The sequence below is a fragment of the Vulpes vulpes genome, chromosome 6 (assembly GCF_048418805.1).
Source record: "Vulpes vulpes isolate BD-2025 chromosome 6, VulVul3, whole genome shotgun sequence".
Taxonomy (NCBI): domain Eukaryota; kingdom Metazoa; phylum Chordata; class Mammalia; order Carnivora; family Canidae; genus Vulpes; species Vulpes vulpes.
In genome coordinates this window covers 57,461,014-57,488,845 of record NC_132785.1, presented here as the reverse complement: position 1 = coordinate 57,488,845, position 27,832 = coordinate 57,461,014, and the positions used below count along the sequence as shown (strand labels likewise).

At 40.6% G+C, this 27,832-nt stretch overlaps 1 protein-coding gene across 17 annotated transcripts in view; it reads right to left on the bottom strand.

Annotated features, from left to right (window-relative positions):
* Positions 1-27,832, bottom strand: part of MYO16 (myosin XVI) — a 591,124-nt gene that overhangs the window by 129,620 nt on the left and 433,672 nt on the right. For all 17 annotated transcript variants that reach the window (XR_012002051.1, XM_072761001.1, XM_072761005.1 and 14 more), the window contains 4 exons: positions 17,238-17,313; positions 12,177-12,352; positions 9,406-9,486; positions 8,924-9,129 (listed from right to left, as the gene is read on the bottom strand). Coding sequence is in view for 16 of the 17 variants with exons in the window: in XM_072761001.1 (XP_072617102.1) it covers positions 8,924-9,129; positions 9,406-9,486; positions 12,177-12,352; positions 17,238-17,313 (539 nt within the window). In the remaining variant the exon portion in view is untranslated. The remainder of the gene's footprint in view (positions 1-8,923; positions 9,130-9,405; positions 9,487-12,176; positions 12,353-17,237; positions 17,314-27,832) is intronic.

Below are 27,832 nucleotides of genomic sequence, written 5' to 3'. Positions count from 1 at the left end.
CAGTGGTAGACTAATCTAACTGGCAATTTTGGTAGGAAAAACAGAACATTCTCAGCTTCTAATGAACCTGCTAGGTGTTCACAGCTGTTTTCCTCAGCTAGCCCGGGCTCCAAGCCTTCCCTGAACAGCCTCCCTCATTCCCATAGACCCAAGTAAGTCTACCTGGGTCCTTGCTATCTGTAACTGAGGAGTCAGTCTGACCACCCTAGGTTTGGCTCTATTGGCAGGCACTAAGGCTCTTATGCCAAGCAGTATCTTTGAAAGGTGACATTGTGATCATTTGTCTCCTCACTTTGGTCAAAAATTGACTAAGGAAAAACAATGCTATTGATTAGGTCCCTTAAAAGATCCCAACGATGACCCAGGTCTTTATAGACTCCTGAGTTACTGAGATCATTCAGATATAATCACTGAAAACTATCACATACTGATGGTCACATTAAAAACCACTATTGTTCTATAAACAAAATTAAATAGTTTTTAAGTAATGAAACAAGAAACTTATGGGTGATTATTTAAAACTGGTTTGGCCCCGAAAGCAAGATCGTTTTGTGATTATGGTTTGCCAGATATAATGTATAATTAAAAACATTAAGATATATCAGCGGAGAGAAGTGGGGAAACCCAGATAACTCAAGTAATAAATAATAAGATTCAGAATTCTGGGACTGCATTTTTTAATGTACTTCCCAAATTGTATTGGAAATACAATAGAATTTTCAAAATATTTAACACATGTAGCTTCTTGTCTATTTTCCCAGAATTTCAATAATCACCCTGCTTTTATTTGTTTCATATGGATGCTTACTCAAGTAGAATTATTTAGTACATTATTTTAGACTGGTCAGTTTCGGGTATTGTTTCCAAGTTATCGTTAGAAAGCTGTAACACTTTTGTTTTTACTTTTTTGCTATTTTAAATGAAATTGCATGGTTCTCCGTCTGCAAGGATCACTTTCCTTAGTCTCTTGGAGGTCATTTTTCAGAAGTCATGATTGATTCGTCCATACTCCATCAGCCAGCTGCCCTGTTGTCACTGCATGACCATGCAAGGTTGCTGGTGAGGATGGTGATACTGCTGGCCTGAAAGTGAATGGAACTAACTGGATTGTTTTTCAGGAAGCAGAACAAAGGAAGTCCAGAATTTGAGAAATCCCCAGGGATTTATGGTGAGGTCATGGTGCTGTTCTGGCACTCGTGCTTGTTTGCCCGTGGCTGCTAGCAACAATCAGGCCAAAAGAGGAAGTGCAAAGTGCACGAAGGTGGAAACATGGCCAATGTCAGTACACCACCACTATCGTGGGGTGGTTAAAGACACCCTCAGAGACCAGAAGTGTGCGCCCGTACCTAAGTCCTGGGGACTGGAGTTTTCTCAGCTACCAAAGAGGAATGCTACTAAGAACTCAAGTCCCGGAGGTGTGCTGAGGATCGAATGAATGAATGAGTCGTGGAACGTTCAGCACAGCGCCCGGGCCCACTCGGTGCTGATGAGTGCACTCAAAGCACATTTATTTTTTATTTTATTTTATTTTATATATATATATATATATATATATATATATATATATATATATATAAAATAGGCAGAGACACAGGCAGAGAAAGAAGCCGACTTCATGCAGGGAGCCTGATGTGAGACTCGATCCCAGGACCCGGGGATCATGCCCTGGGCCGAAAGCAGACGTTCAACCACGAGTCACCCAGGTGTCTCTCAAGGCACATTTAAATCAAAGCTGGCAATCGTCACAATATAATAACTCATATCTGTATGATGAGAGTAGCTGTCTGCAAAGGTTATGATGAGGAACAGAATAATGAGCCTTAAGCGCAGATCTGGAGCGTGACCCACCATGGGCATCTGTAACACAGCGGGGGATACTCATCAGCTGCGGCTATAGGTGCCTTTCCATCATAATGACATCTGATTTGGTAAAATGCTTGACTAAATAAGAGTGGGTGAGAACACAAGGCAGAAATGGACGACGAATGCTGTCCTCAGAGCACATACAGCCGGTTGGGGCACAATTTAGGATCTGAGCCAGATTATGAAAGCACAAAAGCTACATCAGGGACCTTTCCTTATCTACCCCCTTTCTTTTAAAAAGAATATTTTATTTATTTATTCAAGAGAGACAGAGACACAGGCAGAGGGAGAAGCAGGCTCCCTGTGAGGAACCTGACGCAGGACTTGATCCCAGGACCCCAGATCACGACCTGAGCTGAAGGCAGATGCTCAACCACTGAGCCACCCAGGTGTCCCTCTGCCCCCTTTCTGTAGACACTTTCCCCCAATTCCACCAGAAACAAGGGGATGGGACTGGATAAAGGGTTAGGGGCTCTGGGGCCCAAAACACCTGCCCTCTGGCCCTCTGTTCTCCCCGGTATGGTTCTCTGGTCCAGTCACTCACCTGTTCCTCCACCAACAGTCTCTGGCTGTGCTGGACCCCACTTAAAGCTGAGCACCTGCAGCAGTGACCTCTAGACATCCAAGCCTGCGACAGTGGTTATTTAGCCCTTTATAGAAAAAGTTTGCACATGCCCTGAGTACATTATGGGGGAAATTACGACTCACGATCCACTGAACACCACAACAGATCCCCAATAAAGAAATACAGAATTATGTTTAGATTGAGATGACTCCTAGAACCTATGCCTTATGCTTGTCTTTCCTATGTCACATTTCACTGGAAACTAACAGGTCCTCTCCTCTCAAACTTCATTAAGCCAACCTGCAGATCGGTTTTAGCAGGAAGAACACAGTCAACCTTGGCAAATTCACCCTGAAAAAAATATACTTTTTTGCCAATTGAAGCTTTTAGAGCATTTAATAGCTTCTGAACTTATTAATTCATGTTTCTATTAAAGACACATTGACAGCTACTGGGAGCCTGTCCATGTAATAAGGAAAACTTGTAGAAGATTCCAGCTCAGACCTGTGGCTCTGGCGATGCTGCTTCACCGGGCAGCCGCTATCCGTGAACTGAGTCCAAGAAACCGAAGTGTGGCTTTTTTCATCTGTCTCCCCACACCCGATTTAATATCACGGCTGTGTTCTTTCACAGCCTGACCTTTCAGCAACAACTGTGTCATTTAAACAAGCTAAACGATTCAGACTATTTCTAAGAGGGATCTCATCCAGTGACAATCTCAGAGGACAGATCATGCTCCCTCACCATGCCAAGCATAATACCAGTGCCAGGGGTACTTTTCTCAGACAAGTCCGTCTGTCTTTTCCAAATAAGGTCACCTCCCCAAAGGGCCAATCCTGGAGTGATGCTGTCCTACCCTCCCCACCAACCATCAATAAATCCATAGATGCACGGTGGGCATGACACCCAAAAGCTTGCCACCCAGCATCCAGAGGTAGTTTCCAAAAGATTTCCATGCCATATCTGGAAGAAGATAAAAGTTCAGAGGCTCGTGCTCCGAGGAGACCAGAAGGAGTGAGAGCTGGTAACCGCTGGCTTATCACTGAGTAGTGGTGTTCATCACAATGTCACAAGCACACAGGGCTCTGGAGAATGACGGCACTGCACCTTACAAGGTAAAAGGCATGGTACATACCACGAAGGATTCCTCAAAACAATTTCCCTAGGGAGCGCCCGGGTGGCTCAGTTGGTTAAGAGTTTGCCTTCAGCTCAGGATATCATGATCTCCAGGTCTTGGGACCAAGTCCTCGGATCCAGCCCCATATCAGGCTTCCTGCTCAGCAGAGATCTGCTTCTTTCTCTCCCTCTGCCCCTCCCCTTTGCTCATTCTCTCTCTCTCTCAAATAAAATCTTAAAAAAAAAAAATGAACAATTTCCCTAGCATTTCCTCATATTATTCTTCATGTAATTCTAGAATTGGAAAAAAAAAACATGATGGTATTACATTATTCAACACATTGAATTCACATGTGCCTACTGTGGGGCAATGAATTAATAGCAATTCTTCTGCACAGGCATGACTATGGAAGATTTTTCTTATTGTTCCCAATTACTTGCATGTTCTCCCTTTAAGAGGATATGGTAGCTGGTTCTGGCATTGGCTACTACCCACTGCTTCTTCCAGAGGAAAGATCTGATTTGGTATCCAACTGTTTGACCAATAAAATACAAGAGCAGTGATGCTGCACTAGTTCCAGGCCCAGCTTCTAGGAGGACTGCAAGTTTCCTTTCTTGCTCTCAGAGCTGGGAGCTGCCAGGTAAGAGGTCCAGACTGTTCCGCTGGATGAACACTGTGACATTGGATGCATCAGCGAAGAAGCAATCTGGTACATCCAGCCAAGCTAACACCAACATCTTCTGCTCCATGGCTGTAACTTTTGGAAAGACTCCAAGCAAGAATTGCCCAGCTGAGCCCAGTTAACCCACAGAACTAGGAGAAAAAATACACTGTTGTTTTATGCCATGAAATTTTGGGGTGGTCTGATACACAGCGACAGGTAAATGGAGCCAGGGGTGCACACATTCCCATTGGTTGTTATGTGTTGTATAGTATCTCCTATGAGTAGGAGACTTCTCTACCCTATTCCTGTTGGCCTTGGCCAAGGGTCTGTCTTTAACCAATGTAATATAAGCAAGTGACAAAGGCCACAGCTGGGCAGAAGTAGTCACAGGCATTTCGGCCATTTCTTCTCCCTTTGACACAGGGCATGTTGGCTCTTTCTGGGGCTCGTCATGAAAAGGAGGCTCAGATCAGAGGTGGCTTGAGCCTAGGTGTACTATTTCTAAATCATGGTCAGCAAGAGAGAAATAAAGCTTTGCTGTTGCAAGCCACTGATGTGGGGTTTTATCTTCCACAGAACCTATTGCTGAGAGTTGTCATCTGCAATGGCACCTGAAAAGCCTCACAAACTGAAGAACCAGACCAACATTAGGGAAAGGTATTGAAACAGAAGAGCATATGAGATCTTTTCCATTCAGTTTCACTGAGTTGGCTTGAAAAGCATGAAGAGTGATTGGCATTCTGCTACAGTCCAGGCATGCCTGTGGTAATGCCTGACCCTCAGAAGGGGTCAGAGAGTAAACTCTAGGCTTTTGTATGCCAAGGGATAAGACTGAGACCATGATGCTGGTATGTACATAACCATTTAAAATATAACAATCTAAAAATGCAAAAGACATTTTTAGCTCTCTGGCCATATGAAAGCATGTGACAGCCAGATCTGGCCCATGGGCTATAGTCTCCTAACCTCTGGTCCAGTGGTGGAGATTGGCACAGCTTAAAGGGCTGTTTCCAGGGAACAAATAACAAGTGTCTTACGCAAGCCCTTCTGAAGTGTAGAGAAAAGGCACAGATCAATTTGGGATTTTATGAAAGAGTTTCTGAAGGAAAGAATGCCTGAGTGAATTTAAATTCTGAAGAATTTAAATGTCTTTCATTTAAAAAAGATGGTGGCAAGATGCCTGAGTGATGAAGAGAAAAATCAATATTTTACAGTGAACTTACAACGTCAAGTAAATACTACCAAGTAAATGGATAAAAAGATAGGATAAGAGAGGTTTGGAAAGCATGGGATATGTGCACCTAAACTCTATTTTCTTCCATTACAAGAGCATTTCGGACAAGAACAAGCACCCAAAACTTCCCAACATAACCTGTGCAGCTTTGCTACCCACTGACACCACAGAAACACACCCTGCAGACACAGGTATCCTAGACAGCCTCGACTGCCATCACAAAATACCACAGACTGGGCAGCTTAACAACAGAAGTTTCTTTTTTTCTCACAGTTCTGGAGTCTGGGGGTTTCAAGATCAAAGCACCTGCCAATTTAATTTCTACGCAGTTTTCCTCCTGCCTTGCCAACAGTCGCCTTCTTACTATATCCTCGTAGAGCACACACAGAGAGAGGATGCTCTCTGTTGATTCTTTTTAGAAGGACACCTATCCTATCAGATCAGGCTCCACCCTTATGAGCTCATTCCGCGCCGAATACCTCCTGTAGATTCCATCACCAAGTACAGTCCCTGTGGGCATTTATGAGTTTTGGGGGACGCACACACACATTTAGTTCATAGCAATAGGAATTCCAGTTACATATCAGAATGCTCCTTTTCTTTTCCTCCTTTCTCCAAACTTGGGGAGTCTCTCATCATGGGAAACAGGACCTTACATCTTCATCATCCCACTTGAATGCTATGGATGTTATTCGGCAAACACTCAGCAAGCACACCTCTAAATTTAATCAAAATTGGATCCTCTAGACTCATGCAATTCTCCAGTTTCAGTTAGGAAGATTCAGAATGACTGACAGTTATTAAAGCCAAAATACCCCAAAGCCAATTTGCAATATCATCGCATCCACCAACAGATTCCACAGGAAATATCCATTACCCACATTTAATGTCATGTTGGATTTTAAGAACAATAAACACTGTTCTAATTAAGTAGGTGCTTGCTTCAAAACAGGGCATCCTTTTCTTCTCTGTCCAATATTCTTGTGGCAATCATATGCCTTTTTGTATACTAAACAAAGTAATTTGTTTTATTTCTAGCAATTAAGACAAGGTGATGTGAAGAGAAAAATCAATATTTTACAGAGGAACAATACATTCTGTTATCTGATTCTGGCAAGCAAAACTTTCTATTAAATTGCACCTCTGATCTTTATTTATATAATGATACTTGATTGCCTGAGGGAATGCCAAAGTTCCAACGAGCTTTCTAAATAAATATTAAATTATAGTGGCATCACTATGTTACACACCTGAAGCTAAGGTAATACTGTGTGTTAACTATACTTAAATACAAAAATTATGTTATTTCCTGATGTGACAGTAGGCGAACTATATTTTATTCAAGTTCTACAGAAACTGATCATTTCTCTATGGGTCAATGGTCTTTTTTGTGACAAGAACCCAGAGTGGCAGTGTCTTTCATTTAAAAAAGACGGTGGCAAGATGCCTGGGTGGCTTAGTTGGTGAAGCATTCGGCTCTTGATTTCAGCTCAGGTGGTGAGTTCAAGCCCCACATGGGATTCCACGCTGGGCATGGATCCTACTTAAAAAAAAAAAAAGATGGTGGCAAATTTCCACCGAAATAAATTAATAATTCAATTTCTATTGATATGCCAGCGCAAGTAAGGATAAGTAGAATTCACATCTCAATTTTTTTAAGTAAAGGGCTGGTGAAAGAAATACAAAGATTTACCAAAAAGTATCATTTCCCATCCTTGCTACTCTTTTATTTATTTATTTTATTTTTAATTTTTTTTCCTGCTACTCTTTTAAACAAACCATGGCTATGGTCTCTGTTATGTAGAAATATTGCTTTAAATTGAACAACGATAATCTGCAATGCCAAGTTCATCCTGAAAGCACCGATTAAACACCATTAGTGAGGAAGACATGGTCCCTGCCTAAAGGTCATGGTAGAGCAAGGGATACATATATGTGAAATGCTATACTTAATTTTAGTTTTAAAAATATTTTATTTATTTATTAGAGAGAGAGAGAGAACAAGCAGTGGGGAAGGGCAGAAGGAGAGAGAGAGAGAAAAGCAGACTGAGCAGAAAGCCTGATGTAGGGCTCCATCCCAGGACCCAGAGATCATGACCTGAGCTGATGGCAGACACTTAACCGACTGAGCCACCCAGGCGACCCCCCCATCTTTTTTATAGATGTAATGTTGTACTTAATTTTAAAAGACATTCATCTTGGGCAGTCCCGGTGGCTCAGCAGTTTAGTGCTGCCTTCAGCAGCACTAGTTGAGCCACTAGTGTTGAACATCTGGTCAACAAAGTGTTAAATCTCTTTTCTTAAATGAATGGTTTGTCAAACAGATTTTCCATGCTATTTGTACAATTAATTTTAACCACAAATGCTAGGCTTTATTCTTGTAATATTGATAATATTTTATATTAATATTATTTCAGAACTTTATCTTCTTTTATACAGGAATACTAAATTCTTCCTTTCATTTTTTTGCTTATTTCCCTATTATTTTTCAATTGCCTAAGAACAAACATTGTCATTATTTTCACCAGGGCCTATACGGCAATAAAACTTTATTTACAAAAATAAGTAGTAGGCTGGATTTGGAAAATGAGTGTAGTTTTACCCTGATCTAAAAAAAATATTTTGTTCATAGACATAAGGGAGAAAATAATCACATATATATGTTCTTTTTTAATTTATTTTTTTGAGGGGGAAGGGGCAGAGGGAGAGGGAGAGAGAATCTTGTTTTTGGGGAGTGGGAGTGAGACAGAATCTTAAGCAGGCTCCATGCCTAGCTGGAGCCCATTGTGGTGCTTGATCTCACAACCCTGAGATCATGACCGGAGATGAAATCAAAAGTCAGATGCTCTACCACCAGAGTCAGCCAGGCACCCCCATGGTCTTTTAAATAAAAAAATTAATGTAAATGTTATATGCAACAATTTTAGAAATTAAATCCAAGGAAACCTACCCATATAAAGTAACATGAAAATGGTGTCCAAGGTATCAAAGTTTAGTAACTTTTACAAAAAGCTTGGTCAGTGCATTTCACTGCTTCTGAGAGTATTTTGTTTACTCAACAAGACAGGTTTGAACTGTGCAGGTCCACTTACATGCTGATTATTTTAGATAAATACAGTAGAGTAATGTGAATGTATTTTCTCTCCCTTATGATTTTCTCAAAAACATTTTATTTTCTCTGGTTTACTTTATTGTAAGGATACGGTATATGATATGTATAACATACAAGATATGTCTTAATCCACCTTTTTTGTTATTAGTAAGGCTTCTGGTCCATAGTAGGCTAGTAGTTGTTAAGTTGTGAAGGAATCAAAAGTTAAATGTGGATTTCCATGGCCTCTCCCCTCCCCGCATTGTTCAAAGAGTCAAGCATATACAGAATAAAACCTGAAGAAATCAACAAAACAGAAGATCCTTGCTACCATATCGTCAGAATGCCACACTAAGCAGCGCACATAATGTTTCAAGAGCAGAATTTACCTTAACAGGAAATCTGGGAAGGAAAGGCGAACAGGGTATCCGTATCGGATGATCTTCACCATGTCCAGGACCCCAATATATTGTAGCTGAGCAGACACGTAAAAATTATCGAAAGTATCTGGCAGCCTTGAGTTATTGGGCTTGATGCAATGGACGAAGTGTGGAGTACGCTTCTGGAGTTTGCCAATAATATCCGTTAGAGATTTCTAAGGAGAAAAGCAAAACACAGCTTATTCTCCTAAGAAGACACCGATCAAAAATATAAAGAGTTTTTCAATAGAAATGTTTATCTTTAATCTATAACTCTTTTATTTATTATGAATTCTCTGTGCTGTGTCTCTGTGTGTGTTTGTGTGCATGCGAGTGCTTACTTTTTCTGAAGATACTCGAGTGGTCAAAATGGGGAAAAAAATGACACATAAGCCCTCTACAGTTGATAAAATCAAAATCTAAGTTTTAGAAAACCAAAAAAATCTACTAACCCTGAGTTGCGATGCAATGGTGACTGGACCTCCCCGTTCTAGTCTTTGAAGAAATGTAGAAGTTCCTTTCTTTTTTAATAGCTGTAATAAAAATGAAAATAAAGGGTGAGCAGATTGAGTTCTGTCAGTATGCATTCATTTATTTTTAATTGAAGTATCATTGATATTAGTTTTAGGTGTGCAGCATAGTGATTTTAGTAGTATTTGACTAAATTCCATTTAGAAGAAAAGAAATTACCCTCCCATCCATGTAAATTCACTCAGAGGATGACACAGATTCAGAGCAGACTATAAAAAATCCGTACCAAAGGATTTTTCTGCGCTGGTACTATAAATTAGGGAAATGGACAACTACATGTAAATTAACACCATTACTTGCCAACCTTTCAAGTCCACAGAAGTTGCCATCCTGTATCTATTTTAATTTTGAGAATAAACACAGACCTGACTTGCTTGCGGAACAACAAGCTGAGGCAGGTGCCCCGGCTGCATAGCCACAGTGCATGTTTGTCAGGAAGTTGTAGCTTACTGCCAGGGAAAAGGATACAATCTTATGTTTAAAAAAAAAAAAAAAAAAAGCTGATGCTCTAACAATCACTGGTTTATTCCCTTAAGTTTTAACCGCAATCAATTTCTTACCATTTTTTTTCTTTCCCTTCCTCTTCTTCTTCTTCTTCTTCTTTTTTTTAACTACTAAAAGGAGTTAGTAAATTATCTGTCTGAAAAATGGCAACAGTCTGTGTTTTCTTCCATAAGTAATGATATACAGCTCTTTAAAAAATCATATGTAGCAAAGATTAAATGATAATGGAGGTAAAGGAAGTCAGTGGAAATGAAGCCAATGGGGAAAGAAATAAAGGGCAGAAGGTAATTAATTAAATTCCACCAGGGGTTAAAAGGTACCCCAGCCACTAATGTACGATTGCATTTCACAAAATCATCCAGACTTAGACCAACAAATCTATTGATCCCAAATCATTTATGTTACAATAAAGAGGTCTTGATAGGGAAAAAAAAAAAACCTGGTGAAACATTCTTGTCAATGTGGTGCTATTGCTACTGTGGCAGTAGCTCATTTCCTTCCATTAACATGAACTGTCAAGCTGAATGATCAATTGTAACTGACAAGGGAATGTAAAATGAAGCACTTGGTCCAAGATCAACTGGTTTTCTACAAACACAAAGTCAAGTGTGATGCTCAGTTAGAGCGGGTAGAGTCCCATCCTGCTGGTCACACGCAGGGATGTGGGCAGTGCAAAGGGAAGTGAGGAATGAAACACTTAAGGAATAATCGTAATAAATAAATCTCCAACCCTTGAAATTGAACACTCAATTTCCCTTTCTGGGAGGAGGAACCACTATGAATTATCTTCCTTTTGCAGTCCTTTAGGGAAAAGACTAATGGCATCTATGCCTGGTAATGTTTAATAATTAAGGCTAAAAATTACAGTTAGAGGTGTGTGGTGATTTCTTGCTCTTGATTTCCAGGATGATTGAGAAAGGAAGGGCCACAGGGTTCAGTGAAACCCTCAGGAGTAGAGATCTTCTTTACAAAGGGTGACCTTTTGTCTTTTTAATGTAAAAAATAGCATTTTGTATGCAGTGAGATTGAATACCTGTGCTCATACGGTACAGGAATGACTGTGTCGAAGGATCCCTAGCTGTACAGTCCACTGGCTAAACACACACACACACACACACAAGTGTGCTCACTCATTTCTAATATGTTATATACGTCTTGCCATTCTTCCAAAATAGAGCTGATTTTAATTATGCTTTTATTTTAATTGGTAAGCTAAAATGCATTCCAACAAGCTACAACAACTGAATTTCTAAAATTGATTGTTCTGGACACCTTCCCAAACATATTTCTCATCTCTATAGTTTCAGTAGAGGCAAGCACAGCAAACCAGGCTACAGTCAGGCACTGAATCCTCCAAGTTAACACATTTCTTTTTTTTTTTTTTTTTTTAATTTTTTTTTAAATTTTTTATTTATTTATGATAGTCACAGAGAGAGAGAGAGAGGCAGAGACACAGGCGGAGGGAGAAGCAGGCTCCATGCACCGGGAGCCTGATATGGGATTCGATCCCGGGTCTCCAGGATCGCGCCCTGGGCCAAAGGCAGGCGCCAAACCACTGCGCCACCCAGGGATCCCTAAGTTAACACATTTAGTACCTATTTCCTATCAGTTTGAGACAACCGCTCTGAATTTTCAATTCTATTTTTACAAATAGAACTTTTATAAGTATAACCTCACTTCTGTAGGACAAGTACACATTGAAAACTAGTATTATACAAAAGTAAGTTTAAAATATACAAACTATACAGTAAAAAATAATTCCAGCACCAGAAAAATACATAATGTGTAAGAGAAACTACAATTTATTGTTTAGAGACTAAAAACCTCTGAAGTGATTAATGTCAACAGAATAAGGTAGCTAAGTGTATTCCCTGGAAGGCTACTGTCTCTGCAGTTACTTCCCATTCATCAAAAGGACAGTCACAGAGACGAGTCACAGATAGGATGCTGCAGAGACAACTAATGAAATTACTAATGCCCTACCTGCTATCAAATTTCATACTATGGGACTCTCCTATACTGTTTCCTCTCTCTGATGGTTATACTCCAGGCAGCACCCTTTCCCTTAACTTCTTAAATTAAAATATCAATTTATTTCCGACGGTTTCAGAATTGCACTTTTTAAAAAAGAAGTAAATGTACTATGCGGACTTAAGAATAACCAAATAAGGATCATAGAAACTCCTACCTTACTGAGTTCTAGATAATTCCTGTTTTCTCCAATAATTGAAGAAGCTCCCGTTTTCTTACTGAGCAGGGCAGATTTGTGTCCTCTGAACTTGAAAGAAGGATAGGAAGACACGAGGGATCCTGTCTGGGACAGTTTCGACTGGAACAAATGATGGATCACGACATTTTCACTAGCTAGGAAAGAAATAAAGGGAATATTGTGACTGGTGTTCAAAATGTTATGTACATGAACATTAAACACACTCTTCCTTCCAGGGCCACTACACTACAACATTTCCAGTGTAAGATGTAAAGGAGAGGTTGATCTTTCCCTTTACCCCTATTTTGTTTTCCCCACCATTAATTACACCACTTGATGAATTCTGACCTTCCCTGACCTTGGCCAGGGGTCCTAATCCCATGTCCCCTGTCCACCACCTGAGAACTGGCCCTTGGCTCTCTGAGTGGCACCTCCACTCTTCTAGGGTGGGAACCGAGTCTCACCTGCTTGGGTCTATGAGTCTCCAATGCTTTGGCTAAGTCATGAAGACTTGTGGTTTCTGCCAGCAACCCCTCTCACCCTAGAAACAACATTTCCCAGGATCTAACCCATCTCTGGGAGGTATATAAATTATTTAAACCTATGGGAGACTCTATCTCACTTGTTTGTACCAGTTGTTAGGGGAAACACTTAAGCTACAAAGGTAAAAAGCCAATATATTATAGATGTTAGGCTATACAAATTCTATTAAATTTGGTTACAAATTGGATTAGTGTAGTGAAAACTGTATACGGCTCTTAGAGATCTCTAAGGCACCTTTCTCATGTTACCTACATTTGTATGTATACCATTGTCACACTTCAGTTTCCTTTTTTACAAAATGACCTTGACCTCTCTACTATGATTATACAGGATTAAAATGTGAAGCAATGTACCTATCATTTAGGATCATGCTGACCCATCAGCTAGTTAGCACTGCTGAGCAGCAAAGCAGTTTTTCTACCTTTTGCACACCCAGATTATTTTGCTTGCTTAGACTAATATATTTAGGAGCAATGATTGCAGAAGAAAGTCACTACATAATAAACAAACTGAGAATAAGTGTCAGAGAAGGGAAGAACACTTACAGAATGCAGGAAGGCAAGAAGGAACCCTGTGGTGTTGGATTCAATGTAGAGCTATCAGAATAAATTCATGATTTTTAATATAGTGCTACATACCTCTATATTATCTATATGATTTTAACTGTCTAGTTCTGAAGGGGCCTCAAAGCAAGGACAACCTAGTGGAAATGGGCTCGCCAAGCTCTCAGACCTCACTGTTTCTAAATACCCTTCTTCTCTAAAATAAAGCTAGGCTTCTTGGGCACATGGCCAATTTGAAAGCATAGCAGATAATATCCCAGAACATTTTGGAAGGCTGAAATATAAGGAAGTGCTAAACAAGATGAGGAGAACATGAAAAAGAATGTAGGAGCTGGCTTGAAGGGGTTCTCACTGGCCATGAGCAACGTTAGCGCCTAAATAATGATAGTAATAGATTGTGATTCATCGGATAAAGTAAGAATCTAGGAGTCCTTACTGATAACAATTTAATTAGTTGATTAATAAGGAAGGGGAGTTTTTACAATTGCACATCACAGTTGATGGAAAGACAGGGTATAAAATCATGATTTGGGCACCACCAGAGAAATCATTGATTCAGGCAAGAACCATTCATGGACACGGGTCAGTGGGTGAAATCTGATGTGGAAGAAACTTCCTTACAGACTACTTGTCAATTACAGAGTAAAATAGCAGCTCTCGATTACAGAAACCTGAAGGCTGTCACCTTAATGAGGCTGTCACCAATGGTGTTTCCAATGGTCACTGTGCCCCCTGAACATAATGGGTGAGGACCCTGCAGTTCCTCTCCGAGATTCCCGCCAAGAAGCGGCATGCTGATGCCATTGTGAGAAAAGGACAAATAAACCCAGATTGAGGGACAGCCTTCAAAATAACTGGCCTTTAGGCTTTAAAATGTCAGTCATGAAAGGAAAAGATAAGCAGAGAAAATGTCCCAGATTAAAGAAGACTGAAGAGAAATGACAACTAAATGCAGTGACTGGCCCTGAATTGGGGGGAAATCATGATGAAAGACATGGCTGGGGTGAGTGACTAAGGGACAGAACGCAGGTCTAGATGTGCGTGCCGAGTTAATGTTCAATGCTCTAACAGTTGACTCATGTTTTGTAAGATAATGTCCTTCACCTCAGGATGTATACCAAAGTGTTTTGGCACAATGATGCCTGTAACTTGTTCTCAAAGTGTTCAGAAAATATATGTTCATGAACACACATGCATGCACAAGAGTGCATGTGCATATATGCACACAAACACATGTGCATACATGCATACACACATATATGCACATGCCTGCACACATGAAGATGCACACATATATGCACACCTGCATGTATGTGCACATGCACACTCATGCATATATGCATGGTGCGCATGCATATACTCGCGAACTCATGCATGTGCACACATGCACATAGAGGGAAGGATGGTGGGGAGTGGAAGACAGGATGGGAGGGAGAAGACTGAGTAAGAAAAAGGAAGAAATCAATCTGGGAAAGGGCATATGGGAGTTCTTGCTACTAATTTCATAACTTTAAACCTGAAATCATTTCAACATAAACAGTTATGTTTATGTGGAAATGGAAAGCATCCCCTGCGGGGGGTCTATAAACATTGCATCAAGTATCTCCCTGCCAGTAAATTGGGAGATTAACTTAGGTGCACAGTTTACGAGCAGATAAGTAGAGGTACTCGGAGACAAGACTCAAGAGCTGTTAACATTATTGACAGTAAATCTTAAATATGCTTATTTTTATAAAAAGACTTAATACTCTGGATTTTACTCTTTTGCCTTTCTGAGTCAAGTAGACTTTATTTCCCGTTTCAGGCATAGATGAGAGCACTCATTGCATTTCTGCATTAGCTGTGTCTCCACGCTACCTGCCTCCACTTGGCCTGGTGTCCCACAGACTAAGGGATATCTGTTCAGATCCCACAATAGACCCTACCACCTTCCTCAACTGGGAGCTTTTTGATAATGTGAAGATTGAATTGGATACTATAAACAAAGTACCTAGCAAGGTACTCAAAAATAAAAATTTATTATTATCTATAAATCATTCTCACTTTTAACAACTGTTTACAGCATCAAAACATTTCACAGATTCATAACCGCACTACCACAGATTCACTACCGCACAGATTCACTACCGCAACCACGCATCTTTTTCCAATGATAGAATGGGTGAGCGACTATGGCCTGTGGATCAAATCCATCCTACTGCTTGTTCTGTAAATAAAATTTTATTGGAATACAGGCATGTCCATTTGTACTGTCTACAGCTGCTCTCTCATTATAACAGCAGACTAGGGAAGTTGCAACAGATACCTTATGGCTTGCAAAGCCTGAAGTGTTTATTCCCTGGTCCTTTATGGAAAACACCTGCCACTTCCTGTATAAACATATACAAATGCATTGTAAATTTGGTCCACTTGTTCAGATGCCAAAAGTATTTATTTATTTTTTAAAGATTTTTATTTATTTATTCACAAGAGACTGAGAGGTGGAGACACAGGCAGAGGGAGAAGCAGGATCCCTGCAGGGAGCCTGATGTGGGGCAGGATTCTGGAACCCCAGGATCATCCCCTGAGCCAAAGGCAGATGCTCAATCGCTGAGTCACCCAGGCATCCCAGATGCCAAAACTATTTAGAATAAAACAGGGGACTAATTTGTGTTCTCTTGGAACTTAATAACAAGTGTACACAAAATAATGACTTTAAAATATAAGGACTCAGTTAAGATATGGAGAATCACAATATCACTCGCCATCACATTCTCTTTCTGAATATATATTCTATCACCTGAAATACAAAAATAAAGAAAAAGGCATTGCACCAACTTCAAAAATATGCTATATGTTAGATCTTCAAAAAAGATATGACTTAGATGGCAGTACATTATAATTGGAAGGTCAAATAATGAAAAAGGAGAAGGAGTATATTTCCAATGATAATGAACAGTGTCAATTATTTCAGTTCTTTTCTTCTACACGATATTATTCCCCATCCCATGCTCCTCCCCCCAGTCTCAGTTTTAACAGAACTCAATCACTGGAAGTTCTGGGAAACAAGCTGAGTAATTCCCTGTGAAAAACAATCTATTTCATCTGTGCTGCTTGATTAAAGGTAAATACAGTCCTCAAGCCAGCAGTGATATGTATGTCTTATTCCTAGCTCAGAGGAGTCCAGCTATCTCACGAAAGACTAGCATAGGCTTTCTTTCCTCCAGGAAAGACAGATGACTCAGCTCAAGTAGAGCAACTTAAAGCACAAAAGATACATTTTAATTCATTAAAAAGGTTGTCAGGAAAATTAGAACCAAGGGCTGTGGAAAACTATCAAGAAAATAATGACTAGAGTAGATAAAAAGTATACATATTGATACATATAAATGCACCATATATAAGCCTTGCATAGAAACAGATGCAGGTATATAAAGGGCTAAGATTCACTAAGTAGATGGAGCCTATAAATTTGTATTGATACATATATGCATGTGTGCCTGTACATATTAAATTTGTGTACTCCCTCTACTTCGTGGGCATTAATTCTTTATAACTGAAAGTACATAAGAATAAAATACCACCCTTAGGTGTGCTCCAGACTTGATCTTCAGTAATGAAATTCACTCTGCTCTGGCCTAAATAATTTTGGAAGCTGTATTAATCTTCATTAGTTTTCACAAAAGAGCTCTTTTATATTCATACCACTAGAATGGTAAAGGTATTTTATATTTCGATCTGCTAAAAGCTTAGTTAAATTATGGTTTCTACTAGACTTCAAATTAAATTGTAGCCAATGTACAGTGTGGAAAGATCCATTCTTTATTATTCTGGGCTTTAGAATGTAAAAGATATTTCAATTACCCTGTAGCTAGTGGCATATTACAGAGGACAATGTTCAGAGATGGAGAAAAAAAGGAATGCGTGGCATTTTAAGGATAGGGGAAAAACTTACTTTTCATGACAAATAGAAGATTTTGTGAGAGGGAGTCTTTATTTTTCTCAATTGCTCCAACAATTTCGTACATTACCTATAATGAGGGAAAACAGCATGGTTACCAATGTTTAAACATGGCCACAAAAATAATTTCCTTTAAATAATAATTTGACTCAAAGGACATTTTCAATGATTCACTAGGGAGGCGTTTCAGAGTTCACGTCACCCAAGAGTTCAAAGCTCCCATCTGGGTGCTCCCTTTCTGCACATCAAACAGGGACACCTCTCTTGTTCTAATTTTCCAAGTCCACCTCTGACTGTGAGTTTAAGAGAAAATGGTGGTGACTCACACTCATGCAGCTTCCTTTTATTCTCAAGGACCCTAGCCCACACAGAAAACTCACTAAACCAGTCAGGAGGACTCTGCCAGGTCTGGGGAGGAAGGCATGATTTCAATTTGAGAAATTCAGTGGTCTTTCTATTAAAAGAGTCCTTTTGGATCATTTAAACAGTAACCTGAAGTCTTTAAAATGAAGAAAACACAGGGTTTGCTCAGTGGGCAGGGCATGAGACTCGATGTTGTGGCTGTTGAATTCGAGCCCCTTACTGTGTGCAGAGACTACTTAAAAATATATCTTTAAAAACAATGAAGAAAGCATGAAAACATGGTTCTGAATTAAACACACACACACACACACACACACACACACAAATTGGACTCTGATTTTCTCTAAAAACATTCCACATCCGCCTTTGCTCCTGTTACAGCCTCATTTTGTACTGGTCATTGCTAAATGCTGCAGTAAAATTCCTGCCGCACCTTGAGTGCAGCAACTACAAACCATTCAGCTCCATCTCCCCTCAACAACTAGCAGAAAGCCTGTCCATTAGGCCCATTTAATAAATTTGATGAAATGAACAAAAACGTTTTGTTACATTACTACCAAATACAGCAAAATGTTGTGCTATCATGTCATTGAAGACTGAGCTGATGAGTCTTTCATTATCACAAAATCATGTTTTGGATATTGTGCTTTTTATATCCTGCTTTGGAAAGGTCTCATGAATGGCACCTGCATCAGGCTATACGGAGAAAGAGTTAAAGGTTTCCCATTACAACGAAAGTTCAGAACTTCCCAGTGGGAGCCTCTAGTTGGTCAGGTGACCTAGAAAACAATATCTAGCAGACACATACAAGTGCAAATGCTCAACTCAGGCAGTTTGATGCTTGTAGGAAGCATAGAGTTTAGCATAAGTTTCTACTTGTATAAAATTAACAAATCTTGAAGCATGCGAGCTTAATTATTTTTGTCAAAATGGGAAAACCGCTAGAGATCTATGTCATGTGTTAAATAATATTCTGAATGGTGCTCCAAGTCTGAGAGCCTCTGACCCTACTTGTAAGATAAGGCAGGATTTGAGTTCACAGCTTAACCCAAGTTTCAGACACTGCTCATAATAGTTAGGTATTGTATCATCATGATATAATAATGCAAATGACTGAGAACATGTTACAGAAAATTGGCATTAGCGGAATCTTAACACACGGTTCTAAAGAATATTTTTTCCTGGTCCCAAATCTGGAATGAAGTATTTCCTCAAGATGTCCTTGCATACTTGAGGGGAAAATCAAAATGAGAGACACTCCCCCCCGGACCCTAAAAGGTACACAATGGCACATTATAGATGGGCTTATCGATGTTTATAGTTTTCAGTAGATGGAGCCAAGAAATACACACATATACCAAACACATAGGTGTGGATTTTTAATTTTCTTTCATTTTTTAGATAAAATAAATCTGATTCCAAATTTTGTCTTTTAACCATGACAATTTCTTCAAGCCAACGAAGTTAATATTGGCCTTGTCAAAGGCAATTTCAAAATCTACGTAAATGATATCCACTCATGCCCATTTGTTATGTCTACATATAACCTGCCACCATCACCTTAAACTATTTCTGAATTAAGCTTTTGATTTTGAGATAATTGCAGATTCAGTTGCAGTTGTAAGAAATAATACCAATAAATCCTGTAGACCCTTTACCCAGGTCCCTCCAATGGTAACATCCTGCAGAACAACCACAACCAGAGAATTAACATCAATGCAGTGGAGATGCAGGACATTCACCTGAGTGCACAGATCCCACATGCTGCCAGTTTCTGGACACACTCACCTCCCCGAGATCAGCTGAACATATTGGCATGAGTCTGCTTCTGGGCTCTTTACTCTGTTCCATGGATCTAGATGTCTACCCCTTACCTATGTCTTGATTACTGAAGCTTTATAATAAGACATTAAATTAAATTGATGAATTCTTCCCACATTATTCTTCTTTATAAAAATTATTTTGGGGCGCCTGAGAGGCTCAGTCAGGTCAGCATCTGACTCCTGGTTTTGGCTCAGGTCATGCTCTCAGAGTCGTGAGACTGAGCCTTACTTTGGGCTCCGCACTCAGCTGGAGGTCTGCTTAAGATTCTCTCTCTCCTTCTGCCCTTCCCCTGCTCTCTCTCACTAAATCTTTAAAACATTGTTTTAACTATTCCAATTTATTCACAACTCATCTAAATTTTAGAGCAATGTTATCTATCTATAAATCTATATCTAAACAAATTTTTTGCTATGATTTTGATAGGAATTGGATTAAACCTGTGTAGCAATTGCAGATAAGTATTACTACGCTGATTGCCAGTAAGACTATTGACCATGCTGTGTTCTAACCCATGAACATCACATGTCTCCTATGCAGCTCTCTGGTTTCTTTCATCATGGTTTTGCGGGTTTCAGCATATAGATCCTTAACATGTTTTCTTAGATTTACATCTACTTGCATTTCTTATGAGTGATTGTAAATGTTATCGTATTTTTAATTTTGGTGCCACTTACTAGTATATAGAAGTACAGTTGATTATTTTACATTTGTTGTATCCTGTGACCTTGCTGAACTCACTTATTAGTCCTATGAGGCTTTTTCCCTTTACATTTTTTTTAGTAGATTCCTCAGGATTTTACACATAGACAATCACATCATCTACAAAAGGATCGATTTATTTCTTCCTTTCCAATATATCTGCCTTTAATTTCATGTCTTACCTTATTGCACTTCCTAGAACTTCTAGAATTATGTTTAATAACAATGGTGAGGAAAGACATCCTCGCCTTCTTTCTGATCTTATGAGGAAAAACTCAGTCTTTCACTATTAAATTTTTAAAATAGATTTTATTTATTTATTCATGAGAGACACAAGGAGAGAGGGAGAGGCAGAGACATAGGCAGAGGGAAAAGAAGGCTCCTCGCGGGGAGCCTGACGTGGGACTTGATCCTGGGTCTCCAGGATCACGCCCCGGGCTGAAGGCAGCGCTAAACCGCTGAACCACCCGGGCTCCCCTCACTATTAAATTTTATATTAATTGTAGGATTCTTGTAGATGTTCTTTATCAAATTGAGAATGTACCTCTAACCTTATTTCTCTCAGTGTTGTATCATGAATGAATGTTGAATTATCAAATGCTTTTTCTGCATCATGTGACTTTTCTGTTTTTTTCTGTTTAGTCTGTTAACATGGTTGATTATCTTGACTGATTTTAAAACTTCATATCAGCTTTGCATCTCCAGAAAAATTATTCATGGTGAATAATTCCTTTTACATATTGTGAAATTATAGTTGCTTATTGTAAAAGTCTTTTTGCATCTTCATTCAGGAAGGATAGTGATGTTCAGCTCTGTGTGTGTGTGTGTGTGTGTGTGTGTGTGTGTGTGTTTATGTGTGCACTGTGGTTTTCGTACTGGGTAATACTAGCTTCATGAAATGAATTGAGAAGTGTTCTCTTTTCTATTTTCTAGATAAGACTTTGTAAATTTAATGTTAATTTTCCTTTAGACATTTGATAGAATTCTCCATTGAAACCATTGGGGACTAGGACATTCTTGTTGGGGACATTTAAACTATAAATTCATTTCCTTGATGGTTATAGAGATATTCAGTGATGTATTTCACTGGGTGAATTGAGGCTGTTTGTGTTTTTTGAGGAATTGGTCCATTTCATTGAAGCTGTTGTCTGTGACAGTTGAGTGTAGTATTGCCTCCAATGTCCCCAGGGGTTGTGATGATACTGTTTTATTCCAAATATATTGCAGTTTGTGTCTTTTCTCTTTTTTCTTCATCATTTTTTCTACGTGTTTGTCATTTCTTGGTTATCTTCAAACAACCAGTTCCTTGTTTCATTGATTTTCTCTACTTCTTTCAACTTCACTGATTCCTGTTTTTTTATTGCCTTCTGTTTGCTTGCTTTGGCTTTATTTTGCTCTCATTTTTCTAGGTTCTTCAGATAGGAGCTCAGGTCATCAGCTGAGACTTTTCTCTTTTCTATCACATGCATTTAGTGATATAAATTTTCTTCTCTGCACTGTTTTAGCTATGTCTGATAAATTCAGTATGTTGCATTTTCATTTTCATTCAGTTCAACATATCTTTTTAATTACCTTGGGACTTCCTTTTTGATCCATGAATTATATAGAAGGGCATTATTTAGTTCCAAAATAATTGTGGAAATCCTCCTGCTATTTTTCTAGTATTGATTTTTAAGTTTAGTTGCATTGGGGGCCGTAAGCCCACTCTATAGAATTCTAAACTTTCTGAACTTTCTCAGTTTTTTTTTTTTTTAAGATTTAATTATTCATTCATGAGAGACACACAGAGAGAGGCAGAGACATAGGCAGAGGGAGAATAGGCTCCCCGTGGGGATCTTGATGTAGCACTCGATCCCAGCGCCCCAGGATCATGCCCTGAGCCAAAGGTAGATGCTCAACCACTGAGCCACCCAGGTGCTCCTTCACTTCTTTTGTTTTGATTTACAGCACAGCACATGGCCTTTCTTAATACATGTTCTGTTGGTACTTAAGAAGCTTACATACTCTGCTTTCATTGGTTTAAGTGTTCTGTAAATGAGTGGGTCCTGTTGGTCAGCAGTGCTGTGGAGTTTTTCTATATCCTTGCGGAGATCCTTAGAGATGTCCTATCAGGAAGGTGCTCTAGTCACTGCTGGGCAGAGAAGTGTTCTGGTCTCCTGCATCCCTCGTCCTATCTCCCTGGCTGTGGGGTGAACAGGTGGAAGGGGCTGGCATGCTTCTTCACTGCTTCCTACATGGCCCCCACTGAGGGGGTTTGGGGAGAAGGAAGCTGTGGCCTGGTTACCTCTGGGTGATGGTGAAAGTCCTGGCCCCCTACTCAGCCTCCTCTGACACCTCCTGCTGCAGCAGAGAGCTAGGGGTATAATACAAATTCAGAAACTCAGCACAAAAATATGAAATACACCTATCTATTTCAAAATTGCATGCCCTAAAAGAAAAACTGTATTTTAATACATGTAACTAAAGGGTTGTTTTGTTTTTGCTTTAAAAAAAATACAGAAAATGAGGTGGCTACAGCAAAAAACAAAACAAAACAAAACAAAAAAAACATAATGGAGACTACAGTAGCACACATGTGCTTTTTTATCCTAAAAGAATGCAAGAGCACAAAGTTAATTATGAGAAAAAGATGGAATGGAAAAGCACTAAAGTCAATGAGCACTCCCATCAGATCCCCCAATAAACCTTCACCACCTATACAAATATGTCCACTTCGCCCAACAGGATTGTCACACATGGGGCACCTTTCCACTCAACCTTCCTCCTCACTTTATTTGTCCACTCGGCAGACCAATCCCTCCCTTGACATCCATCCTGCCTTTCCTTTTGGCAAATCTCATGGCTCCAGCTGCCAAGGCCCAGTCTGGTTTTCAGGCCCAGCATGAGGTGGGGTAGGGGGTGGGGGAAGGTCTCCAGCTGCTGGTGGAGAAAGCACCAGCCTGGCAGGGCAGCATGCCTTCTGAGTTCCAGCTCCCACTAGGCATGGCACCTGCTGGTCAACCAGGTCAACATGCTGTGCCTTCTTGTCTACAGAACATAGAAGACAGCGCCAACCTTGCTTTCTCTCTCTACCTCTGTCTGTCTGCTTCTCTCGAGGTGATTTTGAAGGTCAAAAACAAGATGGTTAACACTTAGCTCTGCCCAGCACCTGGTTTTCTAGTTAACGCCCCTATACCTACTTCTCAGGCTCACCTCTACCCTCTTCTCTGACCTGCTCCAGAACTTGTTTACACCACTGACCTGAGAGGGATTCATGGAGTCTTCTATGTCCTATGTTTTGAGGCTGCTAATAGGGCTGCCCATCCTGTAGTATCATCAGTCAGAAGTTATGTGTCACTCTACAAAGGAATTGCTTCCAAACAAAGCAAGTCTTCTGGGGGGAGTCAGCACACGAAGGTTGCCACCATCTCCACCGTGGCTCGGGACCTTGCCGATAGCAACGGCCTCTAGGAGGCCAAAGAGGCAACAACAGCAGAGAAAAGAAACCACAGAAGTCACAAAACCGTGAGACAAATGGCCCTGGTTCCCATGTATCCGAAGGGAGGTGAGCCTCAAATCATGGTGGAATGGACAGAGAAATTGCTATGCAAGGCAAACACCCAAGGACAGACTCCATCTACCCTAGAAATCACGCATGATTTCTACTAGAGTGCCCTCTTGATAGGACATCTCTAAGGATCTCCACATGACTTTGAGAGTCTGTGCTGTCACGACAGAGCAAGGTCTGTCCTCTCAGCTGTGCCCCTGAGGAGGAGGGACCAACCCACAGACCGGTGGATAGGCGTTGTGAAAGTTGCAAAGAGAAGGTGGGAGGCAGAGGCCTTTCTAGGTCACTTGGGTCGGCTCTCTTGCTGCCCTGCCTTGCCTGTCCTTGCTGGTTTATTATTCAGGGATGAAAGGAGAAAAACATGAAAGCAGCAAAAGATAGAGGCCAGTCTGGGCTTTTAAATACTTCTTTACTTTCTCCCCTCTGTCTTTACATAACTGGACCTCAGACTTTATTTTCTTTTCCTCTTAAGGTCTAGAAGACAGGATTCATGTGTTAAGTGGCAGCGTCCCTCATGCATGTAATGGAGACATTTATATGCATCCAGCCCAATACCAATGTTTAAGGAAGCTGTCTCCACATTCAGAGATTCCTTCTGAATGAGACTGTTCAATGAAAGGACTCCAAAGGAAACTTAGCATTTAGCTTGTGTTTGAGCCGTTAGCAATGCTCAGGCATTGGGGGCCCGTGGAGGAGTATGGTGTGAACCAGGGAGCAGGTGCCATGTGCTGCTTTCCGGAAAGTCCTTGCTGTAACACTCTGGGACCGTCATACACATGATCAAAAGATAAATTATGTTAGCTCTGTATGTAAAAGGGAGAGTCAAGCTCTCACCGGTACTATGAATCATACTTTATCAAGCTGCCTCATTTCTGGGGTCCACAAAGAAAAGCTACGAAATGCCAACCACAGGTATTCTCCTCCTTGAGCTCAGGCTTGGCTGATCCCTAAGGAAACGGAAGCCAGAGGTGGGAGCACTCCCTGGTCGTCACTGGCTTTCCAGTCTCTGAGTGGAAGGCAAGATCAGTTGGTTTACTGCCCCTTGGCAAGGAAGATCGGCTGGAGCTGGGCTCTGTGTGCTCCAGCACCTGTTTTGTGTTCTCCCCGCGGGGGCCTGGCACATTGCAGGAGGCAATGCATGGTTGTGCTCAACTGAGCACCTATTGTGTACTAATACCTCCAGTGTTTCTAGAAACAGGTGTCATAAGTTACCTACAGGAGAGCATTCTCTGGGGCTTAATAAACATGCACACACTTTAGACTCCCCCAGCCCTCTTGAATCATCACTGATGAGAGCAGAACCAAAGAATCTGCATTTTTAACCTTCTCCCCAGTTGATCCTGGTGTTTATGCAAGGATGAGAATCCTGGCTCCAGGGACCAGTGGCATAAGCTGCTCTTCGAACTCTGTCCTCCCATGGGGCGCAGGCAGCAAGCATAAGGAAGCCCAGGGCATAAGTTTGCAGAGAACTGTGTCCCGGGCATTTTAGATATAGCACAATGACTAAAGTAGATATTGGCATATCTAAAAATGGCTGAGAAGTTAAAAATGAGACAACACTATAATCATACTTATGGCCAGCCTTTTTTTCTTAGGATAGTATTTCTAAAAAGCTCTTCAGAAAGGATTTTCAAATATTTTTGTCTGAGACAGTAGCAATAGAACCCAGTATTTTTCAAGCAACCCTGATTGCCATGGTACCCTAGGTAAGCCATAAACAGTGCTGGCAGTTTGGGGAAATAAAAAACAAGTAAAAATGTGCTGCAGTAGAAGGGGAAATGGACTCAGGGTTATAAAGAAGAGTTCTTATTCTCATTTCCACCCATCAACTGAAAACACAGTTATGGGATGTAGACAGTGATCATCAGCTACAGGCATGACATCACTGGTTTCTCTGAAAGTCGGTTTCTTATTTATTTCATGTCAAGTTCACCAGGGCCAGTTCATACTCAAGTTTGGTGATTTTGCCAGCATAGCCCACAACACAGACAATTATTTTAAGGTAACAGGAACAGGATACATATGAACACAGTAAACGGGCACAAGTGGATATCACCTACTTAGACTTTCAAATTGCCTCTGATGTGGCTAATAGCCAAGGTTACTACATAGAATCTTCATCAGATTGAGGACATTGACAGGGTTCAAAGACTACATCTCGAAAAAAATAATCAGGTAAAATAGCTAGGGTAAGTCTTTTTATAGTCCTTTATATTTTATAGACACCTTATAAAATATAATACACGTATATTCATAAAATTGGGAAAACCATAAAAATAATGAAGTAAAAATTACTTGTAATTCCTTTTCTCAGAGACAGCCAATATTCATTTATGTATCATCTATCAAATCTATCCTTGTCTATGCACATCTTAAAAAAAAAAAAAAAAAGACTGGCCACACATCGTGCTTAGCGATGCCTTGTCCTGTTTACATGCACTATCTACTCGTGGAGGGTCCCTGCCCTTGTCTGCCTGGCGGTGCTCAGTTCCAGCTGTCCAGCGGGGCTGCAGCGGGGGCCAGAGGCAGAAGACCATAGGGTAGGACCCTTGGAGACTCTTCTTCTCTCCCCACACATGGGTTCCATCCTCACCCCAGAGCCCTGGTGGGGTGGGGCACTGCCTTTGGCCACAGGGTCCAGGGCCACCTCCACTTCCCTTCCTTTCTCCAGCCTCAGAGGAGGTGGGTGTTCCACGGGGCCACATCTCTGGGTCACCTCAATGTCTCTCGTCTGTCTCAACTTTCCCTGTGGAACCTATTCTCTGTACTCCTTTCCTCCTCCCGAAAATTTGGCACGGCCTCCTTTGCAGACTGCACCCTGCCTGACCTCAACCATTCCCAGTTGCTTGCTTTATCTATTCCAGTCTCAGTAAAGGGCAGGGAGAGAGACCACACTCACCACTGTTCAATACACCTGAAGCCAGAAAAGGAAGCTCTTGAAGGTAAAGAGGAAAACAAACACAATGATGCAGGGCCAGAAGGAGCTAATGGGGACGGCAGACAAAGCAACAGGAGCCAGTCATTCTAGAAAGAGTGAGTGTGATCGGAGATCTCATCTGTGCCCAGAAAATGATTCCTGTGGAGGGAGCAGAATGGATCTCATCACTCAGGCCTGGATGCGCAGCCTCACAAGCTAGAAGGGGAAGAGATGACAGCCAGCAGAGCACTGCACTGAAGGCTGGAAACATAAATATGATTGACGACTCTCCATCCTTATTTGGGGCAGAATCAAGAAGGGAACAGAGAAACACCCAAGTGCCAAACCCCAGTGCAATATTCCCCAGGGAGCCTTTTATGGCCTCACTCAGAGATTCACGACTCACACTGCAAATACCTTAATCACCCTTTGCTCTCATGCTCATCCAACTTATCTAGAGACTATCCATGTCTACATATAAAATACCCCAGTAGGATGAGGGTGTTTTCAGCAGCGCCCTCATGCTACCTCACCCGGCAGTAAGTTAAGGACAAACCAAACTGTTGGTTATATTATCACATAAACAATGTGTTTCTGATATGGGAATCCATATTTCCACACAGTTGAAGTGCTCAAAGCTAAAGTTTCTGTAATGGAGCCATGTTCAATGACAGTTCAGGCATTTTAGGATACCCCAGATCACGGTGGAGATAGCTTTCATGGGTTTCTGGCAGCATGGGTATTTGATTTGCCTGTGTGTGTTTATCTCTCTGTGTGTTTACTCTATTTATCATCTTTCTATCTATCTACTTATCTATTATATCTATCATCTATCTATCTATCTATCTATCTATCTATCTATCTATCTATCATCTATCTATCTACTTATCTGTTATCTCTATCTACTTATCTATTATCTCTATCTATCTATCTATCTATCCATCTATCTATCTATCATCTATCTGTTATCTACCTATCATCTGTCTATCCTTCTATCTATTGTAATTGATTTATATTTCAATGTCTACCTCTATGGATCTATTGCTCTCATACCTAGTGTGAGTACACAATAGCAGTTGCTTTATAGAGCATGAATATATGGCCATAAATGCTTTTACACAGCTTCTCCCTCTCGTCCCCTAGGTCAAGTGGGAGGAGGTTTCATGGGACCCCTCTTAGGATCCAACATTGACATTGCTCCACCACTTAGGAATACATTGCAAGCTGGTGTTTGACTCC